Raw genomic sequence first — 26,504 nt, forward strand, 5'->3', positions numbered from 1 at the left:
GCACGTGGTGCTGGGTCAGGTTGGATTGAGTCACCTGAAAACCATGTGCTTCTCTCCTGGTCCGTAGGGGTCGACACAGAGTCAGAAAGGAGAGGGGTGCCGATCAGGCTGGAAGGGTGCTCCTCCCACTGAATTGGGCCACTTGTGCACGCTGAGTCTGGCACTTGGTCATCTTGGTGGTTGTTCACTGCAATGGGATTTGGCAGGACACCACTGGAGACCATCTGACTTCCAACATTTCTGTTAAGGTCTGTGGAAGTAAGTTGGACACTTTGGCTAAATTTAGAAAGGGGAGACTCTGACCTTGGTGCTGGATGTCTGCTGTCTGAGTCTGCCCCCTGCTGTGGCTGCTGCAGCTGCTGTGAGTGAAAATGCAAATTGGGTACCTGAACAGTGGGGGTTTGTTCCTGCTTTTGGGATGAAGCTCTCTTGAGCTCATCTGCCTTCAGGTCCACTAACTTTGCTTCAGCTTTCTCCATCCTCTCCTCAGCTTTTGAGAGCTCAAGCTTTGCAGCATTCTCTCTTTGAAGAGTCATCTGATGGTCAGCCTGTAACTGAGAATATCTTTTAGCTTCCAGTTGTGATTTTTGCTGATACAACAAGGTAAGCTGACAAAGAACATCTGAAATCAGAATCTCTCTAGTTGGATTTCCAATTAGGTCAAGTAATTCTTAAATCTGTTTATCACATGCAGCAAGGTCAAACTGATTTAAAGCATCCCGCTCATCTGGAGACAAACGGATGAGATCAGCAACCACCACCTTCTGCATCTCCACGTCTGCTGAATTCATAATGGAGTGTGATTCCATCATTCTGGCAGACACTACAAAACAACAGCAAAGTTATGAGAATGTTGCTAAAAGCAACAACATCTAACAAATGTATGTCCAGCTATATATGCATATCTGACTATACATATATTGGAAACATTTGATTGTAAAATGGGTGCACCAGTTGATCATTCAACCTGTGACTTATGATAACACTATGCTCCAAGTGTTATAATGCTACTCCTTTCTCTAAAGATATTTGTGATTTTAGAGTTAATTTTTCACCTTTCTTAGGGAGAACTAGTGATTAGACACTACTCTTAACCTTTAAGGGAATTTTGTTTACAATGCAAAGGAAAAAGAAAATTGCTACACCTCCTAAGTGTAATAATTGCAATTTGACTTTTGATTCACCCCACCCATTATGGCAGGCAGGGTGATTAGATTAAATTTGGGATTTAATCTGGCAACAATCCTGTTCTTTCAAACCATAAAACAAACTATAAAGTTTCTGAATGGATACATGCATCAAAATTAGGTCAGATACTAAACTAACTGTATAGTTAATTTAGTTTCAAATTGTGGTCTTACACAAAACACAGCCTCTGGATATAGCTGTGCAGCAACTGTCTGGACAGTGAGATTAACTGAAGTTAAACCAAGTCTCAAGTTATTGCTTACACAGAAGAAACCAGACTGAGTCAGAACATCTAAAATTTTGCCTATGTAGCAGTGTTGATTGTTACTAGCACGGAGATATTGGGAGTTATTAATTTTGACGAAAGTCTAAATTTGTGAACTCCTGGAGTGTCACGAGTTATAATGTTCTCTTAAATATAATCAGTGACATCTGATGTTAGAACTCCGATGTTTTGAGTCCTATTGTGACCAGTGACAGCTGGTTTTAAACTAATCACTTGGTACCTCAATAATGTGCAGTTGTGGTTTTATTCATTCACATTTATGTACAGTGCAAGCTGTTCATGATAATGCCCACCCAGGGACGCCACTATATTGTAAATATGAATCTGAGAATATTATTTAATATTAATATTGTAATATTAATATTTTAATATTTTACCAAATAAAATTTCGGTCTGTTAAGGATTGTCCTGTGAATACCAGCCCAGTAAGGCGATGGTATTAGGACAGAATAGAAAGGTGTGAGACGAGCTCTGGCATTATTGAACAGCATAAACTCTGCACATATATGGAATGAATTCACACAATTTCTTAAAATACAAGAATTTATTGACAAAAATAAGTCAACTCAAAGTCAAACATATTTCAATCAACAAAGTCTTTACTATGCTAAAACAATTCAACTAAACTACCAAGCAGAATTAAAGAATAATGAAGACTAATGGGCTATGTACAATATAAACAAGTTGATTAAAGATGATTGGAAATCATGACCAAAAAGAGTGATGCAACATTACCATGCAATGTTTATGTTTGAGAACCAAGGATTATCTTGAAGGATCTGGAAGTGAAGTTAAGTTAGTCTTGGAACTAACTTAGGAAATAATCAGCAAACGTTTAGACAACCCTTCACAATGCAAGATCAGGTAAAACATTATTTAAATAAAATAATGTTTTAAATAATGATCTGCCGAATAAAACCAACCTCCTGGATGACTAATTCTCAACGGTGTCTAATTAACTGCCTTTATTTATTGAAACAATATTTGAAGAAATATTATTGAGTATTTTGGAAAAGAGCCAAATCTTTCTGGAGAAATGGGGCTTATTGGTGTTTACTTAGTTATCAACTCTTATAAATGATGTTCAGGGACTATTATTCACTAGCTTGAAAACCAACAACCTTTCTGTTGACTAGCCGTAATGCTAGCTACCGGCTGGCCGTTGGGCTAACAAAGAAGCTAATAGCTTAGCACCAGAATCAACACATACCTTTAAAATACCAGGTTGATAAAAGGGTTAAAATGCATAAGCGCGGACGGCGCATTATGAGCAATGTTCTGATTGAAACCACCCTTTAAATAAAGTTTATCTTAACTTTAAAACATACAAAGAACACGAACCGGCCTGTGTGCTACAGGTAGCATGCTAGCACAAAGATAGCCGAGTTCCACAAAACAAACTTCATAACATGAAAACGCTTAGATCATTTAATCCTAAACTTATCTGTTAATCTGCCCAAACCTAACCTCTGACCGTAGCGAGGATATGTTGTCCAAGGGCGATGAAGTTCGATGAAACGTCCACAGTCAAACAAGCGGAACCTCTGCGTTCGCTGTGTGAATGATAGGGTTAGCTTCCCGCTAACTTCCTCAGTTCCTCCCAATCAGCAGTTACCTCCTTTCCTGGCTGTGCTGGAAGAAGGTTAATGCACTTTATTTTGAAAAGTTCCAGGAAAGTATGTACCGGAGTTTTAGTGTTGAAACCCATGGCTGTGGTCCCAACATGTGTTACTAAGAGCTGCTGTAACAAGTTAATTTCTCCATAGTAAGACCAGTATCTTATTAAGTCTATCTTATGTTCAAATTCTAGTTTTAATGCCAGCACATTAACATAATACATACATGGTTCTCCATTGACAACCCAGGGTTCAGACCAGGAAGCAGGTTCGTAGTTTAACACTCCTCTCTGCAGCTTCTCTACTGCTACCCACCCATTACCCTATTAAGACTGTCTCGCCAACAGCCAAAATTGAATAGATTAAAAAATAATCTAAAAGGAGGAAATCAGGAAAATCTCATAGAAATAAACACAACTCAGACTAAAAACAAAAATAAAACAATTAAATGTGGCTTACTGAACATAAAGTCTCTTCAAAGACTTTGCTAGTTAGTGACCTGATTTGTGACAATCAGATTGATTTACAGGTCCTTCTCAAAATATTAGCATATTGTGATAAAGTTCATTATTTTCCATAATGTCATGATGAAAATTCAACATTCATATATTTTAGATTCCTTGCACACTAACTGAAATATTTCAGGTCTTTTATTGTCTTAATACGGATGATTTTGGCATACAGCTCATGAAAACCCAAAATTCCTATCTCACAAAATTAGCATATCATTAAAAGGGTCTCTAAACGAGCTATGAACCTAATCATGTGAATCAACGAGTTAACTCTAAACACCTGCAAAAGATTCCTGAGGCCTTTAAAACTCCCAGCCTGGTTCATCACTCAAAACCCCAATCATGGGTAAGACTGCCGACCTGACTGCTGTCCAGAAGGCCACTATTGACGCCCTCAAGCAAGAGGGTAAGACACAGAAAGAAATTTATGAACGAATAGGCTGTTCCCAGAGTGCTGTATCAAGGCACCTCAGTGGGAAGTCTGTGGGAAGGAAAAAGTGTGGCAGAAAACGCTGCACAACGAGAAGAGGTGACTGGACCCTGAGGAAGATTGTGGAGAAGGGCCGATTCCAGACCTTGGGGGACCTGCGGAAGCAGTGGACTGAGTCTGTAGTAGAAACATCCAGAGCCACCGTGCACAGGCGTGTGCAGGAAATGGGCTACAGGTGCCGCATTCCCCAGGTCAAGCCACTTTTGAACCAGAAACAGCGGCAGAAGCGCCTGACCTGGGCTACAGAGAAGCAGCACTGGACTGTTGCTCAGTGGTCCAAAGTACTTTTTTCGGATGAAAGCAAATTCTGCATGTCATTCGGAAATCAAGGTGCCAGAGTCTGGAGGAAGACTGGGGAGAAGGAAATGCCAAAATGCCAGAAGTCCAGTGTGTGTCACTGTGCTCAATTGGCCTGCCAACTCTCCTGACCTGAACCCCATAGAGAATCTGTGGGATATTGTGAAGAGAACGTTGAGAAACTCAAGACCCAACACTTTGGATGAGCTAAAGGCCGCTATCAAAGCATCCTGGGCCTCCATAAGACCTCAGCAGTGCCACCTGCTGATTGCCACCATGCCACGCCGCATTGAAGCAGTCATTTCTGCAAAAGGATTCCCGACCAAGTATTGAGTGCATAACTGTACATGATTATTTGAAGGTTGACGTTTTTTGTATTAAAAACACTTTTCTTTTATTGGTCGGATGAAATATGCTAATTTTGTGAGATAGGAATTTTGGGTTTTCATGAGCTGTATGCCAAAATCATCCGTATTTAGACAATAAAAGACCTGACATATTTCAGTTAGTGTGCAATGAATCTAAAATATATGAATGTTAAATTTTCATCATGACATTATGGAAAATAATGAACTTTATCACAATATGCTAATAGTTTGAGAAGGACCTGTATTTTGCCTCACAGAAACCTGGCTGCAGCAAGAGGATTACGTTACTATAAATGAGTCAACTCCTACTAATTATTTAAATTTTCACATTCCTCGAAATACCGGGCGAGGAGGAGGAGTAGCAACAATCTTTCAGTCCGATTTATTGATCAGTCCCAGACCGATCAATAGCTACAACTCTTTTGAATATTTAATCCTTAGTTTTCCTCATCCAAATTGCAAAACACTAAAACCACTTCTATTTGATGTTTTGTACCGTCCACCAGGCCCTTACTCAATTTTTAGATCAGTTTTCAGACCTTTTATCTGATTTAGTGTTAAATACAGATATAGTTATTATAGTGGGGGATTTTAACATTCATGTTGACACTGAAAGTGATAACCTAAATATAGCTTTTAATTCTATCTTAGACTCAGTTGGCTTTGCTCAAAACATTAACAAACCTACCCACCTTTGTCTTCATTCTCTGGACCTTGTGCTGACATATGGCATTGAGTGTAAAGACATAATATTTTCTCATAACCCTGTCCTGTCTGACCATTTTTTAATAACCTTTGAGTAAAATTTTTTTAAAGATATTTTTTCAGCACTAGTGGCCTTTATTTTCCATTATTTGACAGTAGGTAGACAGGAAAGAGGGGTAGAGAGAGGGGGAGACATTCGGTAAATGTCGCCGGGTCCGGACTCGATCCCGGGACAGCCGCCATTTGAGGACTGTAGCCTCTGTATATGGTCGCGCGCTTTCGCCCCTACACCACCAGCGCCGCCCTTTGAGTTTAATTTAACAGAGTACTCCACACCTGAAAGAAAATTTCATTATAGTAGATCATTATCAGACAATGTTGTAACAACCTTTAAAGAATCTGTTCCACTTTAAATTTCCTCATTATCACAGAAAAGCACAGTGGAGGGCAATAATTTTGTTTCTTCCCCTTCACAAATTGATTCTTTTGTTCATAGTGTTACTTCATCATTGCGTGGTGCATTAGACAATGCAGCCCCCTTGAAAAAGAAGGTAATTATTCACAGGAGGCAGGCTCCTTGGTTTAACTTAGATCTGCGTATTTTAAAGCACAATGTTAGAAAATTGGAGAGAAAATGGCGCTCCACACACCTAGAGGATTCCTATATAGCATACTGTTGTATAAAAAGACACTTCGCTAAGCCAGAACAGTTTATTTCTCATCATTAATAGAAGAGAAGAAGAATAATCACAGGTTTCTCTTTAGTACAGTTGCTAAACTTACACAGAGTCATAGCTCTGTTGAGTCATTAATTCCCTTAGCTCTCAGCAGTCATGACTTTATGGGATTCTTCCTAAATAAAATTGATTCTATTAAAAATAAAATCTTTGACATACTCCCGAAGATGATTACTTCATCCTCAGCAAGTGAGACAACATTGGAAATAACTGCAGAACCTGATTTGTGTTTGGACTGTTTTGATCCTGTGGAGCTTCCCGAGTTATCAAAAATACTAGCTTAATCTAAACCTTCAACTTGTATTTAAGGAAGTGTTCCCTCTGATTACAAGCCCCATTTTAGGTATGATTAACCTATCCTTAGTAAATGGATATGTACCACAAGCTTTTAAGGTAGCTGTAATTAAACCTTTACTTAAGAAACCTTCGCCTGATCGAGATGACTTGAAAAATTACAGACCTATATCCAATCTTCCATTCTTATCTAAAATTCTTGAGAAAATAGTTGCTAATCAAATTTGTGAGCATTTACACAGCAATGACCTGTTTGAAGAGTTTCAATCAGGCTTCCCAGCTCATCATAGCACTGAAAAAACTCTGCTGAAAGTCACTAATGATATTCTTATGGCCTCAGATAATGGACTTGTGTCTGTACTGGTTCTGTTAGATCTCAGTGCTGCATTTGATACAGTCGATCATAATATTCTCTTAGAAAGGCTGGATTATGCTGTCGGGATCAGGGGAACAGTGCTAGGCTGGTTTAAATCTTATCTGTCTGACAGATTCCAGTTTGTTCATGTAAATGATAAATCATCTTTAAACTCCAGGGGGTTAATTGTGGACTACCACAGGGTTCAGTGCTTGGGCCAGTTCTCTTTACTATATTTATATTTCATTTAGGTCAAATTATCAGGCAGCATAGGATAAATTTTCACTGTTATGCTGATGATACTCAGCTTTACTTATACATAAATCCTGATTAGCCCTATTTTAGCTTCACTTCATTGGCTCCCTGTTAAATCCAGAATAGAATTTAAATTTCTCCTCCTCACATATAAAGCCCTTAATGATCTAGCTCCATCATACATCAGAGATCTGATTGTTCCATATGTTCCTAACAAAGCACTTCGTTCTCAGACTGCAGGTTTACTGGTGGATCCTAGAGTCTCTAGAAGTAGAATGGGAGGCAGATCCTTCCTGTGGAACCAGCTCCCGGTTTTGGTCCGTGAGGCAGACACCTTGTCTACTTTTAAGGCTAGGCTTAAAACTTTCCTTTTTGATAAAGCTTATAGTTAGAGTGGCTTAGGCTATCTTCCTTATTTTTACCTCCGCATTCCTCCCTCCCTGTTGGATGGAGTAAGGGGGAGTGAGGTTTAGCCTAAACTGACTCAGTTATGGTTGAGGTGCAAACACACCCTCCATTTCTGCTACCTGTACAACCCCTTCTCTTTTCCAATGGTTATAATCAGTCTGACAGAGAGAGGTATCCCGATCCTTGTGGTTTTTAGTATAACAATGGCCATCAATGGGCTCTAGATGGACAAACTTTATCAGTTTATTATTTTACTTAGTGGCCCGTTCTGGGGTGGCCGGGCTCTGGCACTCGGTGGTTTGATCTGGCCTCCCCGGCGGCCCCGCGCCGTTCCCGACCCTTTGTGGGGTGCCTTGAGACAACATTGTTGTAAATAAGCGCTATATAAATAAATAAACTGAAACTATCTCTGTAGTTATGCTGCTATAGGCTTAGGCTGCTAGAGGACATAATGACCACTTTCACCCTCTTCGCTACAATCTCACACTACTCTCCAATTTTTCATTATTTGCTGTTATTTCAGTTTTTAACTTTATGTTCTCTGTCTTTTCTCTTCCTATAAGCTACACCTGGCCTGACTCTGTGTCTACCTGTGACACCTTTCTGGAGAGGGGCATTGTCCAAGCTTCTGCCGGCAACAACTTAATGCTCACCTTCTACAGATGATCCACTTGGCCCTGTCTTTCAGTGTTTAACCCTTTCTCTCTCATAGACATAGCAATTGATTGAGCTTTTACTGTAACTAATTATATGTGCTCTCTTTCAGACTCTATCCTTGAAAACTGGCTCAAAGTTTATCTGTTCTTTCTTTCTAGATGAAACGACTAAAGGAGCTACATCCATTAACATGTACTTTTCCTTCCCATAGAAAGTACTCCTGGATCAGTGCTTCTGTGTTCTCTTTGTGTGTCTCTGCTCTGTTCTCTCAAACCCCCAGTTGGTCATGGCAGATGGCTGCTCACGCTGAGCCTGGTTCTGCTGGAGGTTTCTTCCTGTTAAAAGGGAGTTTTTCCTCTCCACTGTCGCTACATGCATGCTCAGTATGAGGGATTGCTGCAAAGTCAACGCCAGTGACTGTCCACTGTCTCTACGTGCTCATCCAGGAGGAGTGACTGCTACAAGTCTCTGACTCGATGCAATCTGCTGGGTTTCCTTAGATAGAAAAACTTTTTATCTAATTTGAATAAATAACTGAATCTGACTGCACTGTTCAATGGTTAGGATTAATTAGAATGTATGTACCTGACATTTGTGAAGTACCTTGGGACAACATGTGTTGTGAATTGGCACTACATAAATAAACTGAATTGAATTGAATGGTCTTGCTGCTTGTAGGATTAAGCAGTACATAAAGTACTGTAAGGACTGCTAAGGAAGTACTAGTTTCAAATGTGCAGCAAAACTGACTCAGCAGGAAGTGGAACAGTTCTTGATAACCTTCAAGGATTCTCTTATCAGCAAAGTGGAGAAACTCATTGACTAATGTGGTCCAAAGTCTTATCAGGTTTATCATTGACTGAGAGCTATTCTCGTATAAATTCCTGGAACTATGTGAGATGTCAACAGCAATATTGCAGATCCAAATAAAAGCTATCAAACCACAGTATACATAAATCATGGTGTTGATAAGTGATTAGTCAAACCTTTAATTTTCTTTATTTTAAACAAACCAGAGGACAGATGTCTTTCCAGCATGTTTGGTATGAAACGTTTTTCAGTTTATTTATCAAAACTTTCCGCTAAACCTCAGTAAAGTTTTTTTGCCTTTTATCTGTGAATGGTTTCATCTATATTTCTGCACCTGTGTTTGAGAGGAACTGAACAATTCTGTCTGAAAGCTTTTCAGTTTTATATGAGGGTTTAAGTTTTCAGGATCATCAGATAAATACGTATTTGGGCTTGTTGTTTATTACACTGCCCCACCCCTGGTAAAAATGTCTCTGTTGTGTAGATTTCTGGGTTTATGGTTCTAAAATGGTACAGAAGCTGAACATTTACCAACTCTTGGATTTTGTTTTCAGAGTTTACTGTAAGTCTACACTGCCTTTATACATATGCAGACATTTATGTTATCTTTAATTAATTGTTATTATGCCCCTCCTTGTGCTTTTCTACACTGTCGGCCATTCAGCTTAGCATATTACATGCAATCACTTAAAGTTATGAGCTATAATATTAAAGGTCCTTAAAACACTATGAAGAGGAAAAAGATTTTGACAACTGCCTGTAAAATCTCAGTCATGGGGTGTTGCATCAGAACCAACCAAATCAGCAGAATAAGGTACATGTCTTATTCACAAAACTAGAGCTCAAGGATGCTTAAATTAGGTAATATTATAAACATTCTCCACTGTCAGAAGGAAAACTGGCCTTTGAATAAAACTTGACTGTACCCCACGTCTGTTGTTGTAAAAACAGTACTACATGAACCAGCATATTTTTGTGGACCATACCTCAAATGTTTCTGCTTAAAATTAGGAATTTTCCACTTATTTTGTCTTTAATATGCATTAAAATGTCTTATTTATTTTTTATTCTGGTTGAAATTGTTTTTAATATCATTATTCACAGTGTACTTTGAAAAGTGTGATGTAATGTCTATCAACACAGGTCCATATGGCGCTGTATTGCTAATGCATCTGTGCGCTGCTGGGAAAACATCTCTGATGCCGGACTGGGAAGGTCCAAATGGTCCAAAGGTCAATGTCAGCCCACAGCCTTTGCTTCTCGCCTGTTGACTGCTGAGATAGACTCTGGCTACAAAGACATCACAAGATACAGTCTATAATGACAGTTGTTGACCCCTAATGTGGTGCTATCACACTGGCCTCTTGTTTTTATTGTTCTTACCAGACATGGAAAAAATGCATTGCAATTATTGTTTATTAAATGTTTACCAGTTAGAGGCTGTTTTTAACACTGTCGGTCCTCAGAAAGAAGGAAAAAAAATGTATCATAATAACCATTCAAATTAAAAAGACATGTATTAAATGACTCCTTATAACTGCAATCATATTGTAACAGCTAAATGTATTGATATTTACATACTGAGTTGTAACACTGTGCACAGTTCATTTATAATCTTAAGATGACATTCATCTTGAATTAAAAAACAATGCAAGAAAGTACTTAGCAGAGCGTGAATGACAGACAAGAAATCATTTGGAAATAGTTGATATTCCAGGTTCTATACATTCGCATAAAAGTCAAACAAAACACCAGAACACCAAAGGCAGCTCACAACTGCAATGTTATATCTGCAAAATCTCCATTGGAACAATTAGTTATGTACACTGTACAAACATCTGAAAAAAAAAACAAGCATAATTCACTTCCCACAGCAGTGCAAGGAGAATTTCTCTGTCTTCAGCCATGAGTGAGACACATAATGAAGTACTCATTGTTTGCTGTGGGCCAACAGGTTACTAAGGATTCTATATGAGCTGTAATGGATTTCACAAATATTTTACATAGCACCAGTACCATACCTTCCCAACCTTTATACCATGTTTGGTCCAGTTACTCGCTGAAAAATGTTCTATTGACTGATAAACGGAATAATTATTAGGACACTGTCCTTGCTACATTTTGCAAGGGATACAAAAACTATGACAAAGAAAACTGTAAGAGCAAATACATTTCACATAAAAACAACTGGGCTGGGTGTGGTGCTGGTGGTGTAGGGGTTAAGGGTTCTGGGTTCCAGTCCTGGACCTGACGACCTCTGCTGAATGTCTCCCTCTTTTCTGTCTACCTAATGTCGGAAAAAAAAACAAAAAAAAAAACAAAATAAAGGCCTCTAGTGCCACAAAAAATTTTTAAAATAAAAAAACAATTGGGCTTGCCACTGGGGAGCAGTGAGGTACTAATAAAATGTCAATATTAATCCTAAAGGAAGTTTTATTCCAACCCACATTTTATAACATTGGAGTTTGCACCTCAACCATAACCATAGGCTGACTGCAAACTCCAAACTGCACATAGCCCATTCTAAAATGGGCAAACTCTAACACTCAGTAGTTAAATCTAACCTCCCCAACAACCCCGCACTATTTCAAACTTTTTGTGAAGAGCCTTGAGATGACGTGTTTGAATTGGCGCTACATAAATAAAACTGAATTAAATGGAATTTTCACCTCAATTGTAACTCTTACTATACACAACATGTTGATTTTTACACCTCGGTCCTTTATGCTTTTTCTTTAAAATGCTTTATTTTGCTCATGTTCTGTTCACTATTGTAAACCTCCCAACAGAACTAGAAGCGATTTCATCCAACATCACCATTCACCTCTGATTCTGACTGTCAAATCCACCCACCAAATCCAAACTGTGTGGTTCTGTGGTGCACAGATGACAACAAGCTCAATTTATTTTCCTGGAAATGTCCTTTTTTCACTCTTTGGGACATTTCAACCTCTTTCAGAAAATATGTCAGATGTGTGGAAGCTTGCTGAAAATCTCATGGGCAAAGGTGGGCAATATTTATCATCTAGGAAATTCACAGAGCCAGATGTTTAGCAATGCAAACCATGTTAAAAGCTAACAAAGAAGATATAGAGAGTTTAATAGAATTGCAGCACTTTAGTCTCTCTTCCTGCTAAAAAGTAAAATCTCCTTTTTATTCTGTGGAACTCCACCCTAACCAGTACACAAGACTGTGCCTCCGCTCTTGATATTAAAAAAAGACCATGTGCAGTCATAAGGCTTGTTAAATGTTACCCAGTAGTTTTCTTGCCGAAGGTAAGGACCAATCACACAGTTTTACCAGGGTTGTTTCCTCTTCAGCTTGCAGGAAAGCACAGTTTAAGACTGGCTCGTTACCAACAACAAAATTAATTCTCAAGTAAAAGAGTTGTGGATAGAAGACAGATATTGGCAGATTTTTATGTTGTGATTTCAGGATCAGTACCCAAACATCTTTATTCCCCAACACAAATTGAATCCAACTATAGAATAAGACTATTTGCGCCATGTGTTTTTAAAGTCATACCTGTTTAATATAATTAAAACATTATTTCCTTTAAGCCATTTTATCTTAGTGCCACTGACATGCTCCCATGGGCATTTTTCTACACTGTAAACCATCCGTTAGATGGTCACACTTCAGTCTGCTGCTGTGAGTCGGTGATAATGGTCACCCCACGGCAAACCTCGCTCAAGCCTTCACAAATGCTGCCATGTTCAGAGTCCAGCACACAGGGGGAGGACACAACGCAGGCTGGTGATGTACCAACTGATAGGTGCATATTAAATGAGACAGCAATGTTTCCATTTGCTGGAGATGTCTGATCCACTGGTGTACTGAAGTCTCTGTAGGGCACATTCCTAGTGGGTAGCTGGTGGGAGGGCAGATACTGGCTGGGGTGGAAGTGAGGCATACTGTCCTGATGGCTTGTGCTGCTTACGTTCAGGACAGTCTCCAATGAAACAGGCACATTGGAGAGCAGTGGTGTGTAGGGTTCAGGGCAGTCCTCACTCACAGGCAGTGGAGGGGGGAGCTGGTCTTGACTCAGGAACTCTTCTTCATGTGGAGGGGGGTAGTCACTTTCAACATCATAGCCTCCCAGGTAGTAATCTGACTCCAGCTCATGTGGGATTTCTCCCAGAGAACAGTTCAAGCCAACTGTGTCTGTGTCAGGAGGTGATCTGAATTTCTGCACTTCTTCAGTGTCTGATAGCCTTGTGCTTGGCATCCAGTCGGATGTGTCCCAGTGGTAAGCTGGTCAAATAAAGGAGATATGATTAGGAGGTATATCAACAGATTCAGCAAACACATCTTTACACTGGGCAGATTCTTGGTAACATGCTTTTAGAAAACATCATGACTGTTGCAGCAAATCACGTAAAACATGCTGATGGCCAAGGTGACAGGAACAACCTTCACAGAAACGATGGGGTTGGGTTTTCATGTAATAAATGGCACACACAACATAAGTCTCCACAGTTCAGGATGCAAAGTGACGACTACAGAAGCCATGCTTTAAACCAACAGCTCACGGTAAATAAATTAATAAATAAGTCAAACAAAAAGAATGTAAAAGCTAATAGTGTTTTGTTAGATTAATTTTCCTGCCAGATTTTAATACACTTTCACACCATAGAATAAAATGATTAAAAGTCAAAAGGACAATCATACAAGTTTCTAAAAACAACTGTGAAAGAAACTTAAATTTAAACTTTAAATTAACCATAAACCTCTGTCACAGAATTCATGTTTGCTGCTTTTACCATTTACACAAGAAATGCAGAGTTGGGAGACAGACAGCATTAATCAAACCACAGGTCTAGTCCAATTTGAAAAAACAAATACTGATGTTCTTATATGCAAGTGTGAATACTTGGTTTTTCTATTAATCAAATTTGATAAAAGCAGTCGTTAACAATCATTTGAAGGTAAACTAGGCTAACCACAGAGCTTTAAAAAAAAAAACCTGTGTAGGGTGTCGGAGGGTTAGGACTCTGAACTACTTACTCCTCACTGGATAAAACACTGTATGAACCTTCCCATTATGAAGTCACATTGAAGCTGATGACTGTGCAGTCACTACCTTCCTCTTTGAATGTTATGCATCATGCCAAAGTTGGTTGTTCTGAAACTTTCTCTTGCATTACTTATTGCCTTGTGCTTCCTTTTACCTTTTCTTTTTTTTTACATCTTTCCGACTGTTAGGGTTTTAAAACTTTTGTATTGTTTATCACTCATGTCTGCTCTAAGTGCTTTTCCCTACTTACATGTTACAGGAAGGGAGATGGGGACAAGAATGAGTTATGCTTTTATGCTTTTATTCTTTTATGCTTTTATTAGCAGCATCTGGGGGCTATTCACCAGGTCCCCACTTCCCACTTCCTCTGTTTGTTTATAATCAAGACAAATGAACCAAAACCTTTCTGACCCCACACACACACACCCACACACACACCCACCCTGAATTTTGTTTGAACTGTGTGTGACCAAGCATGTATAAATAAAGAGAGAGGGGGCTAATACTTCGTAGTTTGTATTGCACAGCTACCCTTGCCGCAAGTAAAACTGACTCTGTGTCGTTCCTTACCTCTGAGTTGACTAATTAATACCTAACATTAATTTGGTCCTTCGAGCCAGAGATTATAAGAACTAAACTGATTTTATCTTTCTTTGCAGTGACTGGCGGATCTCCGGGAACAGCCTGACGTCGAGTTAAGCCTGCCGCACAGCCGCACCTAGGCCTGGTGGCTGAAAGTCCCGGTGTGTGACATTCGCATCTGGCCGTTGGGTTATAGTCTTGCTCGACGCCAGGTGACTCTGGGAGGTCCGACAGAGTCACCTAGAAGTCAACTCTGAGGTGAGATCGTTTTAAAATACAGTACATGAGATAAGAGTAAGCGCTATAGAAATAAAAGAAGAAAAGTACTTAAAAGTCGTTTGGTAGTGTGTTGCTGGTAAGGACACTGCATTGGGAAGGGTTTTATTTCGCCGCAAGGAAATAGCAATAAATTTAGGTAGTTATCTCGCCGCAAGGAGATTAGAAACGACTAGGTGGTTCCGCCGTAAAGTGAACTGGACAATTTGGTTGGAAACATTTCGCCGTAAGGAAATGAAATTAAATGTTGAATAATAAAGAGAGCTCATAAACTAAGCTAGGTCGACCATACATATTGCTGAAGGGACATAAATATGTTAAAATACTAACTGTGTGAGTGTGTGTGTGTATGGAGGACTAAGCATTTTAATAGAATCATAGTAGGATTCTGCTGGTCCTGTGTTTTCTTTTGCCCAGATTAAAACTACGTACTGGTGACTTTGGAGATTAAGGTCGGATTTCATTCCGGAAAATTAACACCGCTGCGGACTAGTCGCAGTAGGAGGCCGTGTTAATGTCCTCCCCATAAGTCTCATGCCAGTGACCTTTTATCTGGGACATTCATACTACAATTAAACTAACATAAAACATAATGGGGAAGAAACAAAGTAAACTAATTAACTTAGAAGGAGATGTAAAGTTTATGGAGAATTATGTAAAAGGAGCAGGTATGATCTGTCATAGATGGAATAAAAAACATGGTTTCTTGGGTAAACTAAATATTAACGATATCTTAAAATTACAAGGGGATTTAAAATTAGAAATAATGAATACCAAGAAACCAACTAAAAAGGAAAAGAGAAAGGTCAAGTATAAATTCTCAGACAAATGGCTGGAACAAAGTAAATTACGAAACATTCAGAGGCAAGATAAGAAGGAGAAACGGAAGGAGAAGCTGACAGCTGCGGTTTTGGTGCGCCCACATGAGGAAACAGTGGTCGCATCCAGACAGCGAGGAGTTCAGCCCCCTGCCGTGCAGGAAGCAGGCCAGGAGGCTGCAGCACAACAAATTGGAGGAGAGATGGAAGGAGCTGTAGCAGTTCCTGAAACTCCTATAAGTAAGCATGAAAAATTAAGCAATCCTTTTAAAGCAGAAGAACAGAGCTCTTCTAGTGAGTCCTGGTCTCCTAATTTGGGGGGGGACACAGGAGTGCAAACTAGGAGTAAATATAAGAAAACTACTCCAAGCATATACCCAGGCGAAGCCTTAACGGCTCACGAGCAGAAATTTCATCTATCTGGAAAAAATTTAGAGGAAGACACATTTCCTCTAGTTGAAGTAGCAAATCCAAACGTAGGTGACGGTAATCACCGACAGCCACCAGCTATTCTAGTATATAGGCCATGGACGTTGCATATAAACATAGTATCAACAGAAACAGGTATGAAAGCTGTAGTGGAAGAAGGGGCCCTAGTCCTGAATGGACTATCACAGCTGCATTATTACTGGTCCCTCGATCTAGGCCCCACACCAACAGCTCGAGAACTGCTGAGGAGAACCAGAGAAAAACAAACCTCCCAGGAGGCACAGTACATGCCAGATACTGAGCTCCATGTAACCATGAGATATAAAAATACTGCAGGGCCAGATCACCAGTATGATACTGTTTTTCACAGAGAAAATAATCAGACTGTTACCATACAGCACCTGTACGTTGACCCCAAAACAGGGAAATCCTCCACCTCAATCATACTGTCAGGAAAACAGCTTCAACAGTTTAAAGGCAGTATACCTCATCTGTCATTAACTAAACCCGTGGGGGGTCAGTGGAAAGAATTAGAAAACTTTATACAGCGTGCTGAAAGAGGGAGATATGAGGCATTAACAAGCTCAGACTGGAAAGTAGATCCTAACACAGGAATCTGGAAACTCACTCTAGGGTGGATAGTCAAAGTTCATCCAAAGACACATTTGGATGAGGCAAAGTGACAGATACAGGGCCTAGCTGAAAGCAAAAAGAGCAACAGGCACCCTGCCCTAGCTGCTGTCCCACCTGAACTGTGGTCCCAATCATCGACTGATGCAGGACTTATAAAGGGGTTTCCACCATATAAGGTTAAATTAATATCTGAAGAACGGCCAGTGGTTCGGCAGTACCCCTTGAAGCCAGAAGCTGAAGAGGGTATTAAGTCAGTAATACAGGACATGCTGAAATCAGGAATATTAAGGAAAGCACCTGATGCTACATGCAACACACCTATCTTTCCAGTACAGAAAGCCAGCACAGGAAAGTGGAGGATGGTCCAGGATCTTAGACCAATAAATAAAATTGTGGAACATATGGCTCCAAACGTCTCGAATCCACATACATTACTGCATTCATTACCTCCAGATAAAAAATATTTCTCAGTGGTAGATCTTAGCAATGCTTTCTTTACAGTACCACTGCATGAAGAGTCACAGCATTTATTTGGCTTTCAGTTTAAAGGGAAAAAATACACCTACACAAGACTACCACAAGGCTTCAGTGAAAGCCCACATGTATATACACAAGCCTTAAGATACTCTATGAGCACCTGTGAGGTGCCTGAATATAGTCAAGTCCTGTTGTATGTAGATGATATTCTTATAGCTTCAGACACTCAACAACACTGTGAGGAAGCTACCATAACAGTTCTGAAACATCTCTACCAGACAGGGCACAAAGCCTCTAGGGATAAACTGCAGTTTTGCAAGGAGAAAGTGATTTATTTGGGACATATGCTATCACAACATGGTCGTTCCCTCCTAAGTAGTAGAAAAACAGCCATACAGGAAGCCCCAAAACCACGAACTAAACAACAAATGATGTCCTTTCTGGGACTGTGTAACTTTTGCAGAGAATGGCTACCAGACTATGCCGCCATTGTACAACCCTTGCAATCTATGATCTATGGCAAAGAAATGACATTAAAAGACAAAATCACATGGACTAAGGAAGGAGAAGCAGCATTCACAGAGCTAAAAAATCTTCTTCAAACAACAGTCACCTTAGCTCTGCCAGATTATAGCCAGCCTTTCACACTTTGTGTAGATGCATGTAAGGGTTATATGAAAGCTGTATTAACCCAACAATTTGGCTCCAAAAACATACCTTTAGCATTTTATTCTAAAAAACTGGACTCTGTGGCATCTGGATTTTTTGTTTGCAGAGCTGCACAGCAGCAGCAGAAGCTGTGAAACAGACAGCTGAAATTGTGCAGTGCCACCCACTCACACTGAAAGTTCCTCATTCAGTGTCACTTGTTTTGCTACAAACCTCACTTCCTTTCTTGACTCATGCAAGGCATATTACGTTGACCTCATTGCTACTCTCGCAACCAAATATAACTGCAAAGATGTGGTCCACTGAACCCTAGCACGCTAATTCCAACAGCAGAAGATGGGATACCACATTCTTGCAAAACAAAGGTTGAGGAAGATACAAAACCTGGGCAAGATATCTCTCAGACACCTCTGAAAAACTCACAAATAATCTTTGTAGATGGATCAGCATCAAAAGATGAATATGGAAAAAACAGAGTTGGTTATGCAGTAACCACTGAAACTAAAATTATAGAATCACGGGCCCTGCCCCATACATGTTCAGCACAGACTGCAGAGCTGTACGCTGTTATCAGAGTTTGTGAATTATATGAAGGAAAAATCCTAACCATCTACACAGACAGCCAATATGTATTCAGTTCTGTTCACCATTTTGCCAACATATGGGAAAATAGAGGGTTCAAAACATCATCTGGAACAGAATTGACACATTTTAATCTGTTAAAACAACTGCTGTTAGCTATCCAGGTACCAGCAAAGATAGCACTTTGTAAATGTAAAGCGCATCAATCTGATGAAACCATGGAAACAAAGGGGAACACCTTTGCTGACATTTCTGCTAAAATAGCTTCGAGACTTCCCCTCACTTTGAAAATGTCAGATCTCCTATTTATAGATACAGATGTGCTGAAAGATTCACAACAATCTGCACCAGCTGCAGAAGTTAAATCTTGGCTGAATAGAGGGGCCATAAAGAAAGATGACATTTCTCATTTGGAAAATAAGCCAATATTACCAAAGAATTTATACAAGACGGCGGCCCATGCGACACACGGGGTTTCCCATGTGTCGAGCAGGGGGGATGGTACACTTAGTAAATGTACATTTCCATACCATAAATCTTTCTGACTATGCAAAAAACTTTTGTAGATCATGTATTATCTGCCACAAACATAATCCACAGGGAAACATGAGACCCAAAAGAGGCCAGTTCCCAGCAGCTATTCATCCTTTTCACACGATACACATGGATTTCATAGAGTTATTATGGTCAGGGGGAAAGAAATATTGTTTAGTGGTCATAGATGCATTTTCGAATTGGGTAGAAATGTACCCTGCAAAACACTGTGATGTGTGGCGACGAGTTTAGTGACACATTTCTTCCCTACACATGGTATCCCACAAATCATAAGATCAGATAATGAGACTCATTTTGTAAATAATGTAATAGAACTGTGCTCTAAAGCATTAGGGTTTCGGTTAAAAAACCATTGTTCTTACCACCCGCAATCTGCTGCGCTGGTTGAACAAACAAATGGAACAATAAAAAATAGATTAAGGAAAACAATGGAAGAAACAGGGAGGCCATGGCCTGAATGCCTATCCCTGGTTAAAGTATGGATGAGAATAACTCCAAATCAAACTGGTCTCACTCCATTTGAAATAGTACATGGCAGACCTTTTTCATTGCCATCAGAAATGGATGACATAGGAAAAGCACAGCAGGAAACATCATTAGCTGAATGGATGAATAAGATGTTACAAACAAAAGAAGTACAGCTGTCCAGTAGTCTGCCAGTAAATTCTGCTCCAATTTCACAGAACAACCTGAGGCCTGGAGACCTGGTCCTGATTAAGACATTCCACAGAAAGGATTGGAGCACCCCCTGCTGGAAAGGGCCATATCGTGTTCTCCTGACCACACCGACAGCTCTGAAAATCGCAGAGAGACCATCCTGGATCCACAAGAGCCACTGTAAGCTAATATTGCGGTTACAGGAGCCAAACCAACCGACGGGGTAACAGGGGAAAGACCGGGTACAAAGGGGTTGGAAACCCATATGGCCCAACATCTCAAACCGGCGAAGAAAACAACTGACCTGTGCCCAATTTAGCATGGCTTTTTGTAACGTGTGGACAGGATTGATAAGCCTGAGCTTAATCCTGGTAGCAGGGCTCTTTCTCTGTTTAAGGCAGGATCCACAGGATGCAACATCACACGAGAAGAGATGGACAAGATGGACACTGGACCCAAAAAGCAGATGACTATGATGACATGTTGTAAATCAGAATCAGAATCAGAATCAGAAAAGCTTTATTGCCAAGTACGTTTTTGGACATACAAGGAATTTGTTTTGGCGTAGTCGGTGCAATACAGTACAAATTAAACAGTATAAACATATCTACAATATAATATAAATATATGTGCACAGTTTTAAGTGAGTGAGAGTAAATATAGAGCAGTATAAGATGCAAGAGCAATACAACAGTGCAGGTGATCATTGTGCAAGTAAAGCAGGAGTCCAAGCTGAGCGTTAATGTAACTCATAGAGTTGCAGGTTACAGGTGTCCTGTCAGCAAAAAAAGGGGGGGTGTGGGGGAAAGGGAGAGTGTCAAGGTGGTTTCCGGGCTTTGTTAACCAGGCTGGTGGCAGATGGGAAAAAACTGTTCTTGTGGCGTGAGGTTTTGGTCCGGATGGACCGCAGCCTCCTGCCAGAGGGGAGAGTCTCAAACAGTCTGTGACCGGGGTGGGAGGGATCAGCCAGAATCTTCCCGGCCCGCTTCAGGGTCCTGGAGGTGTACAGTTCCTGGAGCGACAGTAGACTGCAGCCAATCACCTTCTCAGCAGACCGAATGACACGCTGCAGCCTGCCCTTATCCTTGGCTGTAGCAGCGGCGTACCAGATGGTGATGGAGGAGGTGAGGATGGACTCAATGATGGCTGTGTAGAAGTGCACCATCATAGTCTTTGGTAGGTTGAATTTCTTCAGCTGCCGCAGGAAGAACATCCTCTGCTGGGCTTTCTTGATGAGGGAGCTGATGTTTGGCTCCCACTTGAGATCCTGGGAGATGATGGTTCCCAGGAAGCGGAAAGATTCCACAGTGTCAATTGTGGAGTCACAGAGGGTGATGGGGGCAGGTGGGGCTGGGTTCTGCCTGAAGTTCACAACCATCTCCACTGTCTTTAGAGCGTTGAGCTCAAGGTTGTTCTGGCTGCACCAGTCCAACAGATGGTCCACCTCCCATCTGTACGCAGACTCATCACCATCAGAGATGAGTCCGATCAGGGTGGTGTCGTCCGCAAACTTCAGAAGCTTGACAGACTGGTGACTGGAGGTGCAGCTGTTGGTGTACAGGGAGAAGAGCAGAGGAGAGAGAACACAGCCTTGGGGGGAACCGGTGCTGATGGTCAGGGAGTCAGAGACGTGCTTCCCCAGCCTCACGCGCTGCTTCCTGTCAGACAGGAAGTCAGTGATCCACCTGCAGGTGGAGTCGGGCACACTCAGCTGGGAGAGCTTCTCCTGTAGCAGAACTGGGACGATGGTGTTGAAGGCAGAGCTGAAATCCACAAACAGGATCCTGGCGTAGGTTCCTGTGGAGTCCAGGTGCCGGAGGATGAAGTGAAGGGCTAGGTTGACTGCATCATCTACAGACCTGTTGGCTCTGTAGGCAAACTGCAGGGGGTCAAGGAGGGGGTCGGTGATGTCTTTTAGGTGTGAGAGCACAAGGCGCTCAAAGGACTTCATCACCACAGAGGTCAGGGCGACGGGTCTGAAGTCATTAAGCCCTGTGGTCCTTGGCTTCTTGGGAACAGGGACGATGGTGGAGGACTTGAAGCAGGCTGGCACATGACATGTCTCCAGTGAGGTGTTAAAAATGTCTGTGAAGACTGGAGACAGCTGATCAGCGCAGTGCTTCAGGCTGGCTGGTGAGACAGAATCCGGACCAGCAGCTTTCCGGGGGTTCTGTCTCCTGAAGAGTTTGTTGACGTCCCTCTCCTGGATGGAAAGAGCCGTCCTCGGCGTGGGTAGGGGGCTGGTGGGGGGGAACTTCAGGGTGGGGGTTGGAGGTGCCAAGGCCCGTCTTGAGGTTGGGGAGGTGGGGGTGGTGGATTGTGGCTGCAGCTGTTGGGGGGCGTCGTGGGAGATGGTTGCAGGACTGTCCCTTTGTCTTTCAAAGCGGCAGTAGAACTCGTTCAGGTCGTTGGCGAGGCGTCGGTCGTTGATGGAGTGGGGGGCTTTCGGCTTGTAGTTGGTGATTTGCTTGAGCCCTTTCCAGACAGACGCAGAGTCGTTGGCTGAGAACTGGTTTTGGAGCTTCTCAGAGTACAGTCGTTTGGCCTCTTTCACTGCCTTGCCAAACTTGTACTTAGCCTCTCTGTATATGTCTTTGTCCCCACTCCTGAAGGCATTTTCCTTATCCAGTCTTAACCTTCTGAGTTTAGCTGTGAACCAGGGTTTGTCGTTGTTGTAACTCACCCTGGTGCATGATGGTACACAGCTGTCCTCACAGAAGCTGATGTAGGAAGTCACAGCCTCTGTGTACTCGTCCAGACTGTTGGTAGTAGTCCTGAACACATCCCAGTCTGTACAGCCTAAACACGCCTGGAGATTCTCCACAGCCTCACTGCTCCACTTCCTTGTCGTCCTCACAACAGGTTTGCAGAGCTTTAGTTTCTGCCTGTATGCAGGAATCAGGTGGACCATGATGTGGTCGGATTGGCCCAGTGCAGCACGTGGGACGGTGTGATAAGCGTCTCTGATGGTGGTGTAGCAGTGATCCAGAATGTTGTCCTCTCTGGTCGGACATTTTATAAACTGTCTGTATTTGGGGAGTTCGTGGGTGAGATTACCTTTGTTAAAGTCACCAACGATGATTACTAAGGAGTCCAGGTTGGTCCGCTCCACACTCAGTATCTGGTCGGCGAGCATGCGCTGTGCGACCTGCACGTTAGCTTGCGGCGGGATGTAAACACCAACCAGGATGAACGAAGCGAACTCACGGGGGGAATAGAAAGGCTTACAGTTTATGATGAAGGCTTCCAGGTCTGGAGAACAGTGCTGCTGAATCACTGTCACGTCGTTGCACCAACCACTGTTGAGGTAAAAACAGATTCCTCCACCTTTCGCTTTGCCGGAGAGTTCCGTGTCTCTGTCCGCTCTGTAGAGCTGGAATCCTGCCAGCTGCAGCGCAGAGTCCGGTATTAATCCACACAGCCACGTCTCCGTGAAGCACAAAACTGCCGATGAATAAAAGTCCCTGTTTTTCCCCAACAACAGTTGTAGTTCCTCCATTTTGTTGGGAAGTGAGCGCACGTTAGAGAGAAATATTCCAGGTAACGGTGTTTGTAGTCCACGCTGGCAAAGACGTACCAGCACCCCAGCCCGTTTCCCTCTCTTCCGGCGTTTCACCTCGTGAACAAAGGTGAACGCACCTTTGACCAGAATGTCCAAAAATTCCAGAGCAGTAGGCAGAAAAGTGGGAAATAACTCCTCTGGTGTAGTAGCCCTGATGTGCATGAGTTCTTCTCTGGTGAGAGAGCTCCGGGTACCATCACAGAAGACCGTTTGAAAGCAAAAAACAAAACAAAACAATGCGCACCAACACGCCGAGGCGACCATCTGCGGCGCCATCTCCTGTCCTGTCCTAAATGAATATATCTTCAATGCCTGAGTGTATTCATACTTGTACTTCATAAAATGACCTTATGGCAAAAAATCAAAAGAAGTTGCTGTTTAAGTGAAATGAGAAAAAGTGCAATGATGATATGAACAATGTTTGTTTTAATTCTTTTTTTTTATGACATTTTGTTTTCTTTATTTTATTATATTGTTTCATTCTGCCATGATTGGTGGTTGCCTAGGGCGGAGGAACCGTGTGAGTGTTTCCCACAATATAATCTGCTTTCTGTCCTGTGGGTTTGTGTTCACACAGAGTGTTTTCTTTTATTTGTATTTACTCATGACTTATTCGTGATAAAACAGGGGGGACTGTTAGGGTTTTAAAACTTTTGTATTGTTTATCACTCATGTCTGCTCTAAGTGCTTTTCCCTCCTTACATGTTACAGGAAGGGAGATGGGGACAAGAATGAGTCATGCTTTTATTCTTTTATTCTTTTATGCTTTTATTAGCAGCATCTGGGGGCCATTCACCAGGTCCCCACTTCCCCAGGATGTTTATAATCAAGACAAATGAACCCAAAACTTTCTGGCCCCACACACACACACACACACACCCACACACACACCCACCTTGAATGTTGTTTGAACTGTGTGTGACCAAGCATGTATAAATAAAGAGAGAGGGGTGCTAATACTTCGTAGTTTGTATTGCACAGCTACCCTTGCCGCAAGTAAAACTGACTCTGTGTCGTTCCTTACCTCTGAGTTGATTAAATAATACCTAACACCGACATGAAAAGAAATATGCTTATCATGAGCTACAAACGTGGACACAGACAAACAGGACAAATTAGAAACAATTGTGATCTATACCGTTTAAACTTCTAGAAGTTCTGAGAAGTGCATTATAACAAATGCATTACAACAAATGCATTACAACAAATGCATTACAATAAATGACTACATAATTCAATCATAAAAGTAACCGGAATTTGTTACATTTACTAAAGAAAACAGGCAATTGAATTGCAGTTACTTTTAAAAATACATATGATTACAGTTTGCTTTTTCACGTCTAGACCAGTGCTTGTTGGTAAATTTCCGATTTGTAAGTGCATGAGAATGCATCAGAGAATAGAGAGAGATTTTTACTGCTGGTGTACCGCATCAAGAAGGCATGGCAAAGTAGTAAGAGTGGCACTGAGAACTGGTGGCAAATGATTAGACAGTATTTATGTGTATGATGTTTGTTGATAGAGTGCTAATATTTGAAAGCCAATGCAAGAAAATACCTGTGGTGACATCAGATATCTTGATATGTTGCAAACAGCTGTACATTTCTACATATGATCGTATCCTGTCTGCGTCGCAAGAACAGCTCACTTTTCCTGTGTGCTGCATCCTTTCTGATTATAATATAGCACTGATTATCTTATATCCTAAGCTACTGTATACAGCAGGGTGTCCCAAGTGCGGGCCAGGGTTCTTTTTGCTCAACACAGACCCAAACCCTTTTCTAGAGTAACAAAATGAAAAACATTTAACCCTAGAAATTTTGGAAATTTCTGGCCTTTCTTTTAAAAGGGCAGTTGTTCGAGACAATCTATATGTATCAGATCTACATGGATTTACAGATCCCAACAAAGTTTGTTAATTTTAACAACATATTGTATGTTTAGTTTATTGTTGAGTATGTAAAAGAGAAAGGAATCACAATAAAATAATTTTTGTTTATAGAATTTAATTTAAAACAAATTGAGACTTTTCGAGTTAATGCTTGTGGCAAAAGGTTTGTACACAACTGGAATACAGCTTCACATATTTGTAGGTAAGAGCAATACTTAAAGCTCCATTTTCAAGAAATGTAGACTACTAATAGTTAAATCTAGGATTCAACTTTGCTATCTTTATAGCTGCAGTGAGTATTGAAGGCAGATCCTAGCCTCTTATCAAGGAACATCCACGGAGAAGAACACTCTGGGATGTGATCCCCATGATTTTCACCAATAAGAGCCTATTAAAATGCCTCAAAATATAGGACCTCCTGTAGATGCTGCAATAACAACAAAATGATAAACCGCAACCCCCCTGGACTTATAAAGAAGCAGGTTTTGGAGAGAGTAATTAAATCTCAGGATACAAAACTTTTGTCAGCGTGCTCAGGATTGAGTTTGGAACTTGTCACTTTGAATATGGTTTAATAAAATATCGCTAAAAATTTGTTTTACATTCATTGTTTTTGCTGATTTTCTCAGTAGTTTTTAGACAACCAGTGCAGTGCCAATGCGTTGATATTTAATAAAAAACAAAATAAGTACTGCCTTCTGTTAATCATTTAATCCCCACAGGAATCAAATGTCATTATGTATAAGACAAATCTTAATGCATCTGATATCAAACATGAACAAACATGAAACCTCAGGTGAGATTGGTAGGTGTGGAGACATTTTGTTTTTCAAATTTTGCTGATATTCTCAGTTTTTTCCAGCAATGCCTCCCGGATCTTATGTATTACTCCTCTAAGGAAAAACCTTGAGGTGAACTGAACAAAAATTCAATCAAAACAAACTTCTCAAGAATTATTTTGAAACCTTCATTGCAGAGTTCAGACATGCACTAAAACAGAGCAGAGACGACAAGGAAACTATGGATTATTTAACAAGGGGGCATTCAGTGGTGTAGCAGCAGAGTGGGGGCCTCATATGCAGAGGCTATAGTTCTCAACGCAGCCATCCTTGGTTCATTTCCCGAACTTGAGACCTTTGCTGCATTTCTTCCCCCCCTGCTCGCTCTGCACATTCCCTGCCCGGTAACTGTCAATGGAAGCCACTAATGCCAAAAAAAGGAACTTTTAACAAGGTAATAGGTCACCATAGATTTTCACCCACTTGCTGCATCCTCAAGTTGGTACTCCCAAGCTCTTAAAGGAGCATTTGTTCAGTCTCTAAATAAACCGCAAAAAAAATGAACTTGTTGAAAAGCACCCTGAAGGAATTAATTTCT

General features: G+C 41.1%; 1 protein-coding gene and 1 long non-coding RNA gene across 2 annotated transcripts in view; both read right to left on the bottom strand.

Annotated features, from left to right (window-relative positions):
- Positions 1-10,376: 10,376 nt before the first annotated feature.
- fat3a (FAT atypical cadherin 3a) overlaps positions 10,377-26,504 on the bottom strand; it is a 321,467-nt gene continuing 305,339 nt past the window's right edge. The window contains exon 31 of the mRNA XM_047390981.1: positions 10,377-13,233. Coding sequence (XP_047246937.1) covers positions 12,611-13,233 — 623 coding nt within the window. The 3' untranslated portion in view covers positions 10,377-12,610. The remainder of the gene's footprint in view (positions 13,234-26,504) is intronic.
- On the bottom strand, positions 14,642-19,745 carry LOC124883731. The gene is made up of 3 exons (XR_007042299.1): positions 19,699-19,745; positions 18,044-18,046; positions 14,642-14,831 (listed from the first exon to the last, which is right to left on the bottom strand). It is a non-coding gene; the product is annotated as an uncharacterized LOC124883731 (long non-coding RNA).

This window comes from Girardinichthys multiradiatus, chromosome 18 (genome assembly GCF_021462225.1).
Source record: "Girardinichthys multiradiatus isolate DD_20200921_A chromosome 18, DD_fGirMul_XY1, whole genome shotgun sequence".
Lineage (NCBI taxonomy): Eukaryota > Metazoa > Chordata > Actinopteri > Cyprinodontiformes > Goodeidae > Girardinichthys > Girardinichthys multiradiatus.